Below are 15,203 nucleotides of genomic sequence, written 5' to 3'. Positions count from 1 at the left end.
TATTGTATACTGAAAGAGACCTTTCAAAAGCAATTTTTGTGGTTTCTTTTGCACACATTGTGGGCAGATGGTTGAAAGGAGGCCATCTCTTCAAACTGGGACATCTACGTCACGCGTGGAAAAAATAGGAAGTGATCAGCAGGTGCTAACAGCGCCGTCCTGACTTCACTTCCTTGTTTCAGAGTTTCACAAACAGCTTCATCTTCATTCTGTTCAGGAAATGTATTGTTCATAGAAATGGGTTCACAATTAAACAATGCAGAATAAGGCGTGTGGCTCAGTGAATAGTGTGATGGACTTCGAATCAGGGGGTAGCAAGTTCGAGTCCCACTGCAGTCAGCATGTCGTTGTGTCCCTGGGCAAGACACTTCACCCCAAATTGCTCCTGTGGGGATTGTCCACAGTACTGAATGTATGTAAGACGCTTTGGATAAAAGCGTCTAACAAATGACATGTAATGTGTTACTAGAAAATCTTGGAAACACATGTTTTTGCTTTGGAAACAGTTGAAAGTGGCATTTGGAGAATGACCTTGTCCAAGTAAAAACGTATTTATGTATCCGCCCAATTACTTGATCCATTCCAAAATGTAATATAGCTTCCTCCATAGTCAATGCTTCACCCTTCCACCAAGTGTCATGAAAATGGGGCCAATAGTTTTTCTCGTAACCCTGACAAACTGAAAAACATAACCTCGTTGATGGAAGCAATGACCCGGCTGGAGGAAAATGTGGCTTCATCTGACAAAAGAAATCAGTCCTCAATACGAAACCTCGGCTCATTTTTTGCCAATCTCTTCCTCAGCCCCCTCTTGCATTGTACACAAACTGGAGCATTGTGTAGCATGTGGTGCAGAGAGTGAGTCAGACTGCCCACCAGCTGTGAGCCCGGCTAGGGGAGGAGTGCAGATATTTCATGCAGGGTGATTTACACGGCTGTTAGGATGGAGGCCAACTAGCAGCTATGAAAATGGACTTCATCTACAGCAGACATATTTAGATGACTGTAGTAATATTAATGCTCTCTCTGAACACCTACACATGTTCACATCAGCATCAATGAAAGCAGTGATTCTGGAAATGATCCCGCATGTTGGCGTATGGATGTCTCAGTGGGTCTCTGAGACAAATCAATAATAATAATAATCATGTTTACTCTACTTATATTTGAGCGATGTTTCATTCGTCTCATAGGAATGAATCATACAATGAACAGTTATCATTGAGGACAGTATAAGGTCATGTCCTCAGTATTGTGTCTGGGAATTTTGACTTTGATGTGAGATTATAATATGATATTTTAGTGTCAATATTCTTATAACAATTTCAGAGCTTTTCAGTATAACTAAATTAAAAAAAATGCATGTTTTCTGAATCATTCCCAGGAAGATATAACTATAACATATAACTAAATAAGCAATTTATGATTATTGTCATTATCGATTAATCTGCAGACTATTTTTTGGAATAATGTATTCATCATGTGGCCTTTATAATGTCAGAAAATAATAAATAATGTAAATTTCAGTTTAAATGTCTTTAGCGCCAACCCAAAAATATTCAGATTCATTTAAAAATGAAACAGAGAAAATCCGGATATCTCAATCATTTTGGCTGAAAACATAATTCTTTATACAATTTTTGAATGGAAAATGACCTTATCTTTGTCAATTGTCTTATTTCATATTTGACTTATCGTCGTAGCTCTTATGTGAACAGATTCATATATAATATATTTAATATATAATGTGGAATAAGTACATCAATTATTGATTTGTGTCTTTGTAGGCGTGGTCAGCTCTAAATAATATGGATGTCTGATCTCCTAGGTATTTGCAATATCTGCTCTGGCCTCTATGCATAGGAATGCATTAATGTGTGTGTTTCCTCGCGGCACAAACAAACAGCACTTGCCTCATCGCGTGCCACCCGGCTGAGAGCCTATTATCTAATTAGAGAAAAGGGGTCGTCCTTGACACGGCAGTTTGCCAATTAAGAGATGAACACCACGTGAATGTGCTCCATTACTTAGATCCACGTAAATCGGCCTCTCGTGTCCTCACAGATAAATACAACAACACAGTGTGTGTAAAAGGAAGAAAAAAATCTACGTATGAAAAAAAGAGAAAGAGGTATAACATGCACGCCTTGGTGAACGCCTTCATGCGCTGCCTCTCCTTCCTGCTGCCTCCCTCTTGGCTTTGTGTCAGCTTGTGCTTGTGGGCTGGCAGTGAGAGCGACGAGCCCAATCCCAGAGCTCGTTTCAAAGGCAGTAAGCCTCTTACATATGAGGAAGTAGCACCACTAGCAGCGGTAGAAGCCCAAGGAGGCTCCAGCTCGGTGTCTCCAGCTCCTGCAGGCTGCGTCTCGCTGGCTGCTGCCTCAAGCCCCTCCGCTCCACAGGCCTGGATCGGGGGTCTTTGGCAAGCCGTGGAGCGCGTCTTCGGAGCCCCTTGGGTCCTTCTCCGCCATCACTGGTGCCCGAAGAAGCGTCGAGCAGCTTTACGCGCCCCGTACCCTGTGTGTGCCTTTGAGCCGAGCGAGAGTAGAGGTTTCCAGGGAGGCATTTCTGCTTCTGCTGCTTCTGGAGGCACCTTGCCTTGTTCCGGGAACATGAGCGGGTCCACGGAGAGCCCCATCCCGAACCAGTGCGTCCTGGATGCGTCAGTGGAGCACGGCTTCGATGAGGTAATCACCGTGGATCAGCACTCTCAGGAGATGGGGACGGTGACGATCACTGTGGCCATCCAGGCGGCGGAGGAGGACGAGGAGCCCGTGGAGGTGTCCCCGAGCATTATTGACTTCCTCGGGGGCAGCTGTAGTGAGGACGAGTACGGGAGACATGACAAATCCAGGTTTGAGTCTCTACTTTGAGTTGTGTTAGTAAGGGACGCTTGGGGTAACAGCAGTAACAGCAATGAGGTTAAATGCAAGTCAATTATCTCAATTGGTTAATAGGAAACCGTTTTCCTTGCGTTGACACTTGGGAAGTAGGCCTACTCAGATCTTGTTCTTAAGTAAAATTAGAAATACCACATTGTAGGAGTTCTAAGTAAAAGTCCTGCATTGCGAATGTAAAAGTATTAGCATCAAAATATACTTAAAGTACTCATTATGCAGATTGGCCAATGTTCTAATAATATATATATCATATGTTTTGATTATAATTATTGATGCATTAATGTGTTTATCACAGTTGGTAAAGGTGGAGCTCATTATAATTCCTTTGTATAGTGTAAGCTTTATATATTAAGTGTTGCTTATGTTTAATATCATTAATCCAAATCTGCAAAGTAATACAGATAAATGTAGTGGAGTAAAAGTACACGATTAACCTCTGATTTTAGTGGGGTAGACGTATGAATTAGCAACAAATGTGTATATACTCATGTAAAGTATTAGTATCTCAAAATTGTACTGAAGTACACTTCTTGAACAACATTACTTTACACCACTGGGTAAGAACAATAAAGGTACATTTAGGGCAATAATCTCGTTTGGTTGAAATGAAACTCTTCTTCTGGTTTTAACACACTTTTACTTCCATATTTATCAAAAGTGTTAGGTATATAAATGTGAGTAAAGTCCGTCAAAAAAAGACAGACTGGGTTCAACAAAGGCAAGACAAACCTGGTTCCTCCAACAGAGAGGAAATGTACATTCAGCAAAAGTAAAAATCATCTAATTTGGCTAAAAATAAACTATTTTCCCGTCTTATTTCTCAAAGGTGTTATGTTATGTGAGTAAAGTTCCTCAAATAAAGGCAGAGTGGGTTCAGTGAGGTTACAGGGTGAGTGAGGGGTTTCCTGCTTTGCATCGAGGTTATGCATCCTAAGCATTTCATCTGAGTCAGATGTTATAATGTATTAGCCCTGCCAGCACATGCAGCGTAGGTACATTTTGGGTTTGTCCCTGGAAGAATGCCAGTAATGTAGAAAGAAGCCGCACAAATAACTAATCATGACAGGTGTAACAAAGAAACACTACAATGGGGAAATGGGGCAATAAATGACCACAATTGGGTGTGTACATCCTCACAGAAATGCCTGGGGGCTGTTATTATCACCCCCGGTTCGGAGTGTGTAACCACCTGTTGGCAGACACCTGAGAGATAAAGGATTGCACCTTCACTTTAATCCAATTCCCCTGCATCATGGCCGGCTATTTTTATCCTCCAGCCTATAAGTTTCCTATACTCTGACTGCGTGCGCAAAGAGTGAGTCAGTGACAGAAAGGCCAGTGGGGAGAATAAATCTCCCCGTCCATCGCAAGCCTGCAGGTCACACCTTAATGTTGCTGTGACTTAAAGAGCTGCTGCAGCACCGGATACACAGGAGGCATTCAAAGATCATTAAACATCTGAGAGGAGGCAAGTGTTTGTTTCCAAGTTCAATTTCCCATTAGTTTTTATGCAGATATCTTTCTTTATCTTAGCTTGTATTGTTATATCCGTCTTTAGATTTGAGTCACACACAATCGTACATCTTAAGCATACATTTAATCATATCTGGAATTAACACCTTTTTTGAAATCATCAAAGCAAAATGTTCAACAACTTAAAAAAACTATATTTATTTGTCCCCAAACATTGTTCCACATTTTTACAAGAATCTTGTACATTAATCTCAAAATGCGAGATGATTTATATCAAATATTCTTTTGTCTCTCTCCTCAGTTTGTGTGTATGCTCTAGCATTTATTAAAACAAATCAGGGAGCATGTACTGATAAAGAAAAGTGCACTGTCAGCATGTTGCTGTTAATATTCCTGCTACATTCCTCCAGAGACTTCTCTGCAGCACTCACTCGGAAGTTAATTACCAGCATATCTCTGCTGCATTTCTTCAATTGAAATATTAAAATGAGGTATTGACAGTGAAGGTATTCTCTCTAAAAGCCTCATCTGAAGTCCTGCAGTTTGCTGTGCGGTAGGTCAGGCTGGATAGCTGTTGACTGAGGGTGTGTGTGGGAGGAAAAGGAGGGGAGGACGTGATGAGTCATCCACGAAAATTCATTCAGACCCTCACTGTAATCTGCAACAAAGCTACCTGCCTCGCAGCTTCACACAGGCGCCTCACTGAGATCTCATTGAGCCCTGAAAGCTTCAGCTGTGCTGCTCTAGTACCAGTTTTTTGTGTAGATTTTGCGTGACGTTGTCTTGGTGATTCCACCATACTCTGAGTGGGAGGGAGAGCCTGTGACTCTGCACCCTTCAGATGGAGAGGGCTTGGCAGTTTGAGGGCTGGTGTTACACCGAGGTCTGGGGGAGACGCAGCTTGGGAAATGTAGGATGAGGAAGCATTTCTGCCAAATCCTCAGGCTTATTGTGTTAACGAAAGGGAAATGTGCAACAGTTAGAGAGCAGTGCTGCAACCTGACATTGTTTCCGTCATTGATTATTTTCTCCATTCGTCGTTTAGTCTATTAATGTCCGAATATAGAGAAAAATGTCCATCATATATTCTCAAGGCCTAAATTATGTCTTTTTTTTATTAAGTCACAAACTCTGGCTTATTGGGTTTTAACCCATATGTGAACATACGATAAGATGGACCTTAATTGATCCCGGTTGAAATTCAGGAGTCATAGCAGGAGCAGAATAAAGAAGAAACACGGATAGTAAACATAGATTATATCTCATAATTTTGTTGTTCTAATTGGTTTAAAGTCTTGAAATCGTGTACTTTATGAAAGTAATAATTAGCTTGTTTTTAAATATAGACTTTGTATTTTAGCACCTCTAAAAGCACTTGATAAAATACATTTATATCTTCACTCATTTCTAGATGGCATAAAAAAACATCCACTTTTGTCAAAAGTCAGAGCAATATCTTTTTGTAAAATTGAGGAAAGACCCTTACATGGGATTTTTTGAATGTCTTCCATATTAAACATTTTTGTGTATGTAAATGGTAAATGGACTGTACTTGTATAGCGCTTTATCCAGTCTTTAAGACCCCTGAAAGCATTTTACATACTACATGTCATTCACCCATTCATACAGAGCAGTGTAGCTTACTCTAGGACCTAACATTCACACACCGTTGGCCATCGGGAGCAACTCAGGGTTAAGTATCTTGCCCAAGGATACATCGACATATTGAGTGTATGTGCGCACATCTTTTGATATTCAACTTAAACTATGAGTTCACAGATCCATGATTGTGCTCCTTGTAGTTTCTGTGATGCAGCCCTTTATCAAACTGTGTTTTTCTTAAAATATAATGAACTTTATAAAGCGAAAATAGTCCCTTGTGTCCTAAAGAACAAAAAGGATTTCAAAATGCTGTTGCAAGAAGACATTGGTTTTAACAATTTTTTTTAAACGGAGAAATGAAATCTTGTGTGGCTAAAAACCTCCTTTTCTGCCATTTTTAAAAGTATGAAACACATTTGGTGATAATCAATGTGTTGACTTATGTTTGCAGCTCTATAAAAAGTTTAGGCAAGTTTCTTTTATATAACACGTTTCAACACATGTCAGTTAAAAGTGTTTTACTACATTGTAAAACATTAAGATAAAGTGCAACAGAAATGCATGATGAAATGACTTTTAATGTAAAGCATTCTAATGTTATTGATACAACAGGAAGAGCTGACCATGACTCATATTCTGTACAAACTGAAAACCCCCCTTGAGGCGAATGTTAAAATGTGTGATATTGGGCTATATAAATTAACTTTGATTGACCATGACTCATATTCTGTTCAAACTGAAAACCCCCTTGAGACGAATGTTAAAATGTGTGATATTGGGCTTTATAAATAAACTTTGATTGACCATGTTGTCGTCACACAGCGGTGCAGGGACCAGCGGGGGGGAGCTGGAGGAGGACAGCTGGCAGCCCCCAGACTCGGAGCTGATCCAGAAGCTTGTGGCTCAGATCGAATACTACCTGTCGGACGAGAACCTGGAGCACGACGCCTTCCTGCTGAAACACGTCCGGCGTAACAAACTGGGCTTCGTGAGCGTCAAGCTGCTCACTTCCTTCAAAAAGGTAACCATGGCTCCAAAACACTTTGATAGTGTGTGTGTGTGTGTGTGTGTGGTGGGGGGTGGTATTTTAAAGGTCCCCTATTACACTGTTTTTCATAAATATATTATAGGTCTCAGATATATACAGAACATGTCTCTGAAGTGTTTGGCTCCAAATACCAAACAGATCATTGCAGCATCCCATAATCCCCTCTGTTTCAGCCCTGTTTCAAAAGTGCTGATTCTCTGTCTGTTACTTTAGATGAAAATAAGGAGCCCCTCCCCACGCCCCTCTGAGAGACATTTGGTTACAAAGAACACAATGGTGCTCTAGGAGGAGATTCAGGTGATAAGGTGGAGGGGGGGTTACCTTGGTTGGTGATTGGCTAATGGTTACACAAGCCAGACAATCGTTATGACATCATAAAGTGAACAAAATCTGATCAGCTCATTTTCAGACAGGTTTTTATATAAATGGATCAGGACAAAAAGAGAGAGAATCTTTTTTCCTGAAACTTTCAGAATCTCTTTACACAGAGGGGACACATGGTGATGTAGAAGAGACATGAAGAAGTGGATTTTGCATAATAGGTGACCTTTAAAGGTCCCATGTCATGCTTTTCCGGTTATTACCCGTCCCCTTGTGTGTTTATGAAGGTTTTTCTGCATGTAAACGGTCTGCAGAGTCAAAAACCCTCAAAGTACATCCTGTAGCGAGTAAAACCCTAACACAGAAAAGACCTGTCTATGCTGCCCCAGAACGCCTCGTTGGAGATTTCTCTTTTTCCATTGTTTTCTTCCTGGGTACAGTGACGTGCCCATACCCAAATGGACCCAATCCGTGAAGCCGTTACGTTACGTCCGCGGAGCCGTTAGGTTAACACACACTCAATCTTTTCTCAGCTGCAGCTCCGCCGATTTCTCCTCCCTGAGACGGCGGGATGTGGCGAGGCTGTGAGTCGGTGTGTGTGTGTGTGTGTGTGTGTGTGTGTGTGTGTGTGTGTGTGAGCACACACACAAACTCCCAGCCAGGCTGCGGGTGTGCATTTGTGTTCGGGCTGGGTTTCGCTGTGTCTCGCTGTCTCGCAGATAGCCACTGGGCTCACAGGGAGGGGGGGGGCAGGAGCTCCAACAAGCCGTTTAGGACAGAGAGTGAATACACATACTATACAGAGATGCTGTATGAGAAACCAATGTGAGTTTGGAAAATTGCACAATATAAATCTATTCTAGTAGACCTCAACAATAGAATTATGATCAGTAGAAATGGCCATGACATGGGACCTTTAATACTTTGTCCTGATTTTGCTGGAAAGAACACACAGCCTTTGTAGTTTTGGGACCAGTGACCTCCTGCTGTATATGTGTCCGAGGCCATAGGCGGCTCAATTATATCAATCAACTGAGGGGGAGGCGAGTTCATGTGGACATTCAGTAATGATATATTATGTTACACATTAATGTTCCTGAGCTGATTTCTGACTGAATATAATGTCCAGCCACAGATTTACATACTACACATTTGATCGCAGATCAAAATACACACATTGGAGTTAAAGCAGGGTTGAGAAGATGTTTTAAAATAGGTAAAATAGCTATTTTTAATTCCCAATGACGTGCAGAGTCATGGGAAATGAATTGAACTGGCTGTTGCTAGTGTCAACATGACTAGGTGTTTGGGGTGCAAGGAGTTTTTTTTCTCACAATGATTCACAACAGCTGCTGTTACTCTGGCCTGTGCATGCAGACTTGTTTGGTTGTTGTGTTTTTAAAAAAAAACCTGTTAATGCCACAAGTGATCCAAGTCCAAACACTCGCGCTCGTTTTTAATGTAAACATTGATTCACTTAAAGGCTTGAGGACACGGTGACGCATTTTAAATCCAAGCTGATGATACAGTGATGGAGGTGAAACCAGGATGTTTGGTCCAGATATTTATTCAGGAAGTGTGACCGACAGGAAGGCGTCAGTGATTGATTTCTTTTTACTATAACTCCATAACTCAAGGTGAGACGCTTCAGGCAATTCATTTGAGGCTTTTTTTTTTTACAACAATAAATCAAAAGTTGGCATTAGAAAATGCGTCATTTCCATATATAACCGTAAAACTTGAGGAAACCTGTCTTAAAAGGCCCTTTTATGCTCATTCTCAGGTTCATATTAGCATTTAGTGTCCCTACTGTGACATGTCTCCATGCTTTAATGTTCAGAAAGCTCTTTATTTTTCTCATACTGCCTGAGCTGCAGCACCTCTTTTCACCTTCTGTCTGAAACTACTTTCCAGTTTTATTCCAATCTATATTCTGAAGGTTATAACAGAGGCCTTTATGCATTTATATCCTGATTTATAGAACATTTTGTTTCCCAAAAACACAGCCTTTTAGCCATTGACAGTATTTCTTGATTTAATAGATTTCTGTTACTGAAACGTATGCAAATTAGCCATATTTGACAAAGTAATTTCATTTGCATATTTAACATTGCCTTTCAGAACACTTTTAATACAAAACATATTCGTCTTACTGTTAGACACGACCTGGGGGAGTTTCTATGTGATGTCTATCAGGCTCAAATGTTTACCCGACCACTTGTATTGTCAAGCAGTTGTAGGGATCATCATGTGACCTCATTGTTTTCAGATTTTCCTCTCAAACCACTCATCACCTCACTCCTGTAACACGAGCGTTGTCTCTTTGCAGGTGAAACACTTGACTCGTGACTGGAGAACGACAGCTTACGCTCTGAGACACTCGACTTTAGTTCTAATTCATAGTTTTTGCTCACAAATTGCCGCACATTTGAACACACTTTTCAAATGAAGGCAGAGAACAGATATATTTGCTGTGAAGCTAATGCTACCTTATGGTAGGGCTGCACGATTTAGGGAAGTAATGTAATTGCGATTTTTCTGACAGATATTGCATTTCGATTCGATTTGCGATATTTGTTTTTAAGCGACCCAACGGAAGTTTATTGTAAAATGCGGCCATATCTCCGGCTAGGAAGGTCGTATCAATGTGCTCCCGTCTCTAGCACCCCTACAGCCAGAGCTACGAGTGAAAAAACTAAACTTACATGAAACTTCCGTTGGGTTGCTTTAAAGTCAAGCTTCAGTTTAAGACTCACCCTGTAATAGATGTCAAACATGTGATGGAGCATTACTAACCTGACTCAGATGGTTTGTTTCACCAAACCATCTAGGAAAGCTCCATTGGAAGCCATTTGGAAAGGGCAGGCACTTTCAAAAATACTTGGCAGGTGATTGGATCAATCTGTCTATCACCTTCTATCATGGGCCACTCTGATTGGTTAACAATGACTGGTACATGTGGCGCACAGCACTTCTGATTGTTACAGAATCGGATGCAAATTAGCACATATTTGACAAAATAATTCCTAATTTGCAGATTTAACATTGCCTTTCAGAAAACGTTTAATACAAAACATATTAGTCATACCGTTAGTCATGAACTGGGGGACTTTCTATGTGATGTCTAACAGGCTCAACATTTACCCAACCACTTGTAGTGTCAAGCAGTTGTAGGGATCATCATGTGACCTCCATTGTTTTCAGATGTTCCTCTCAAACTACATGTAACACGAGCGTTGTCTCTTTGCAGGTGAAGCACTTGACTCGTGACTGGAGAACGACAGCTTACGCTCTGAGACACTCGAAGATGCTCGAGCTGAACGAGGAGGGTCGGAAGGTGCGGCGTAAATCTGCAGTGCCCGTCTTTGCCAGCGAGTCGTTGCCGAGCCGCATGCTGCTGGTGAGCGATCTGCAGAAGTGGCCGGAGCTAGCATCGCTCACGAAGGATAACGGAGTCAGCGAAGGAGCGGCCACTCAGCAGGAGCAGCTGATGAAGCTGTTGCTGAAAGAGTTCGGCACGTACGGCGCCATCGCCTCCGTCAGAGTCCTGAAGCCGGGGAAGGAACTGCCGGCAGACCTGAAGCGTCTGAGCGGCCGCTACACGCAGCTCGCCGCCGAGGAGTGCGCCATTGTGGAGTTTGAGGAGGTGGAGGCCGCAGTGAAAGCCAACGAAGCCGTAGGGTGCGAGGATGGAGGCACCGGGTCCCTGGGGTTTGTTGCGTTTTCTATCATTTGAGGAAGGAGTAGCCGAAAAGAATCCAGGAAGCTTCTCGTCAAGTTTATTTATTTGTTTATTCCACACATGGCAGTTATTTTAAAACAAAACATGTACACTTTAACTAACATGTACCCTAATGGCGCATTTCCACTGCAGGGCCTCGCACGGCTTAGTGCGGTATAGTTAGGCCTTGGTAGGCCAGGCTCACTTTATGCTGCGTTTCCATTACAGTTTAGGAACTGGGGTAGTAGCTATAGTAACGCAGTGTAGGCGGAGCCGTGACGTCATCTTCAATGCGAACCACAAAACCAACATCAGCCGTTAGCTGTTAGCAGTCAGAGCTCACAGCTCCTCATATCTGTTCAGAAACTAGACAAAAGTTAAACAAGTACAAACCACAGACTGCCTGTGTCATGGTGAATACAGTCGCTGGTTTATTTATGTCTGTATAGGCCGTTGTGAGTGTGTGGACGGTCGGAGCATACTGTATACAACGTTAGCTTAGCCGATCTCCATTCAGGAAACACGCATTTTAAAAGGTTTTTTGCCTGCAGACTTGTCAAAGCATTAATTCATGGTTTTTACTAACCGGTATCAGTATGTTGTTACTTCGGCATCATTTTGAAACGTGTATTACAATTTAAATCACGGTCAAATATGTTCATTTTGTTGTAGTTGCCAGCGATTCTCTCACTAGTTTAGCATACTCAGCCCGATTGTTGGCCCGGAAAGAACCTCGATTTTGGAGAGCCAGAAAAACTGAGAAAAAGTACCCGCTAGCCGGAACTACGCCTAGTGGAAACGCAACCAAAAACAGGCCGGGCCGGGCATGGCACGCTTAAACCGCACTCCGCACTGTAGTGGAAATGCGCCATTATACTGGTTTTAAAAAATGTTTATAGCGCATGGTGGAAAGGAGCAGGGAGAAGAAAATCTTATTTTACCTGCCCCTTCTTAAAAAAGTAATAACAACAACAAAAAAAATGAAATAACCATTAAAAAAAGCAATATTCTTTCAGTCACAGTTGCTTACAAATACTGAAACATAAAACACAATCAAAAGTCAACTTCATACCATCTAATTCGGTTTCTTTATAAATTTTCTTAAACATAAAAATGTTCTTCATTCGGCAAAGAATTCCACTTCTTTACGCCAACTACAGTGACACACATCTGCTTTAAAGTAGTACGTGCAAACTGATGCTTAAAATTGTTGTGAATAAAAAATAAAAAACATCCTTTCATAACATATTATATGGCTAGACAAATTACCTAATAAAACACATAGTAACAGTTGATATATTGATTCTTCTCACAGGTTGAAGGTGGTCCTGATCGGCACCAAGCCTCCCAAGAAGAAGGTCCCGAAAGAGCGTCCTCGGGAGGAAGGAGGGATGCGTAAAAGTCGCTCGCTGAACAGCAGAGTTCGTGAACTCCAATATCACGGAGACGACTCGGCATGCAGCTCCTCGGAAACCGAAAGCACCCCGACGTCCCCTCGCCTCGCCAGGAAGTCCCAGTCCTGCAACAAGCTCAGCCCCACCACCGCAGGGGTCAACTTCCAGCAGAACAATCACCTCAGTCCTGTGATTTCTCCGCGAAACAGCCCCTGGTCGAGCCCCCGTGCCAGCCCCTGTGCTCAGAGGAAATCCCCCCACAAGTCTCCGTTAGCCAGCGAGGGCCGTCTGAGCCCTGAGGCGGGGCGTCGCTGGGCAGATTACTCGTCGGACAGTAGCCTCACACCCTCGGGGAGTCCGTGGGTTCAGAGGCGTAAACAAGTGGCGTCCCAGGAGAGCAGTCCGGTGGGCAGTCCCATGATGGGGAGGAAGATGCAGAACGCAGATGGTCTTCCTCCGGGGGTCACGAGGCTGCCCAGGGGTCCCGACGGCACCCGAGGATTTCACTGTGTCACCGTGGCAGAGCGGGGAAAAAGCGCCGCGACTCAGACTTGATCATGTGAAGCATCCATTCCTTCTTATCCCCCCAGAAAGAAAGAAAATTGGAAATTTGAGCAGTTCTTGAACCCCCTCCCCTTCCCTTCACCCCACATTTGAGACTGTGTAGATATATTTTTGTTGAGTGCATCAGTTTTCAGTCTTTGTTATATTTTTATACGACGTTTTTGAGTTGGCTGCATTAGTGATTTACTAATGGACATTTGAGTGAATGTAAAGTGATCTTGGTTTTTGAAATGGACTTTCATCTCCATTGCGGTTTAATCTTGTTTTACATGGGGGAGGGGTGGAAAAGGGAATTTCACTTTTTTTTTATTTGATTGAAAGTGTCCTCTGTCTTGTGTGTAAAAGCTCACAACATTGTCTGTGGATGGTGTGTAAATGTAAGTAATGTAAGTGGCATAGGTGCATGGACCTGATAGAGATATCACCATATGCCTTTCTGTATTCGTCTACTGTGAGTTCACTTTTTCTTTGGTATATGTTATTTAAACTGAGGCCATAAAGCTCCACTGCCATAAAGGTTGGTCAGTTAAATCTGGGACATGATATTTCTTAGTTTTTATTTTGCCTTTTTTAATTTGCTGAACGCTCTAAGTTGGGATGGTCTCTTCCCGCCTTGTAAATGTTAATTTGTAGCTGCTTTATTTATTATTTTAGCTTTTTTTCATTATTTTCTTGGCATCTGTTTCCATCAGTCTAAGCTCTCGGTGAGATTCAGGGGATGTTCAGGTCAAGCAGAAGGAAAAAAAAAATGCTCTTATGTTCCTGCCTTTACATCTGAGCTGGGGTATTTGTACATTGCGATTCCTATTGTACAAATAAATCACTAAAATTGCAATTTGGCCTGGTTTTTCTCCTCTTGTTTGTGGTGCATTTTGAGGTATTCAAGGTTTTAAAACGATCCATGACGCAATCTTGTTTCTATTTTAATATGAAAGTGAGATACTGTTGCTGTGCCAAGCCTGTAGAAGCAGTTCCACAATTGGAAAGCAGAATTGGCTCACTTGACTGTTTTTTGTAATGGCTTGCACAGATGGGAGCATGATAAGAAATATGATGGATTATAAGAAGTATCAACCCTCTACAAACATGGAAGACCAGTTGCACAAGGAATTAATTATTTGCAATGCCAGATTTAGTGGTGGATGTATCGAGGCTTTTTGACACGGATCCACAGAAATGTAATGTAGTATTGCCAATAAATAGGGCTGCACGTTACTATTTGTATCAATTGATCTGCCAATTAGTTTATTGGTTAATGGTTGGGACTTTAAAAAATAAGCAGAAAATAGCAAAAATGAATTAAATCCAAGCTTCTAAAAGTACAATTTGTCTTAAAACATCTTGTTTTTTCATGATAAAAACAAACTTATAGGTATTTTAGCCCCAAATTGTGCACCACATTGAGCAGTTTAAATGTGTAAATTGTGCCTTTTTAAGAGGTGCTTTGGCTCGCAGAAGACTAGAACAGCGCTTTTATAATTTCAGTACATTTACAAATCGTTGCAACTCTAACTACAAGTGGTTTACATTAAATATATATTTATAACTGGTGGCTTACGTATTCTCACGTCCTCCTGTAGCTGAAGCACCTTTTTAGAAAGCAATTTGAGCTTCGAGTGTTTGTGGAATTGGTCTGACGGGTTTCTGAACACTCGTCCTATTGTCCAAGCTCTGTCACGTTGCATAGAGACTTGAGTGCATTTTGAAGTCCTTCCACAGATTCCTGATTGGATTAAGGTTTGGATTCTGAATTGGATAAGATCTTTGTTTTGAACGCAGCACATTCCAGTCTAGCTCTGGCATGTTTTTGACGTTGTCTTGAGGTGATTTTTCACAGACTGAAAACTGAGGTTATACTTTTGATTGGTTGGTATTTTGCTGCATTCATGTCAATCTTTTAACTTTCATAAGCCTCAAAGAGCTGACTGCATGAGGAGCATCCCTGTGTGTTGGACTATCAAATGATTTGGTATATATAGTCATCTTATTTTTGGTATGAATACATTTGGGTCGAGACCTTGTTTACAAAAGAGAGAAAACTCCAAGAAACAAAAAGCCAATTTAATAAGATGATGAAACCCTAATAAGGAAAGCAATTCAACTTTTAAGCAAATTAATTACCTAAAAGAATATATAAAAATGTACTTAACACTAGAACCGCCAGAGGTTTTTGTATACCT

The 15,203-nt window shown here is 41.6% G+C and overlaps 1 protein-coding gene across 1 annotated transcript; it reads left to right on the top strand.

The window, feature by feature from the left end:
* Nucleotides 1-2,049: 2,049 nt before the first annotated feature.
* larp6a (La ribonucleoprotein 6, translational regulator a) lies at nucleotides 2,050-13,862 on the top strand. Its single transcript, XM_034148428.1, has 4 exons — nucleotides 2,050-2,854; nucleotides 6,798-6,996; nucleotides 10,595-11,055; nucleotides 12,381-13,862. Exons 1-4 carry the CDS (start codon nucleotides 2,139-2,141, stop codon nucleotides 13,012-13,014), a joined length of 2,010 nt encoding a protein of 669 aa, XP_034004319.1. The 5' UTR covers nucleotides 2,050-2,138; the 3' UTR covers nucleotides 13,015-13,862.
* Nucleotides 13,863-15,203: the final 1,341 nt, after the last annotated feature.

The sequence above is a fragment of the Trematomus bernacchii genome, unplaced genomic scaffold (assembly GCF_902827165.1).
Source record: "Trematomus bernacchii unplaced genomic scaffold, fTreBer1.1, whole genome shotgun sequence".
Taxonomy (NCBI): domain Eukaryota; kingdom Metazoa; phylum Chordata; class Actinopteri; order Perciformes; family Nototheniidae; genus Trematomus; species Trematomus bernacchii.
This window is presented reverse-complemented; position numbering and strand designations above follow the sequence as displayed.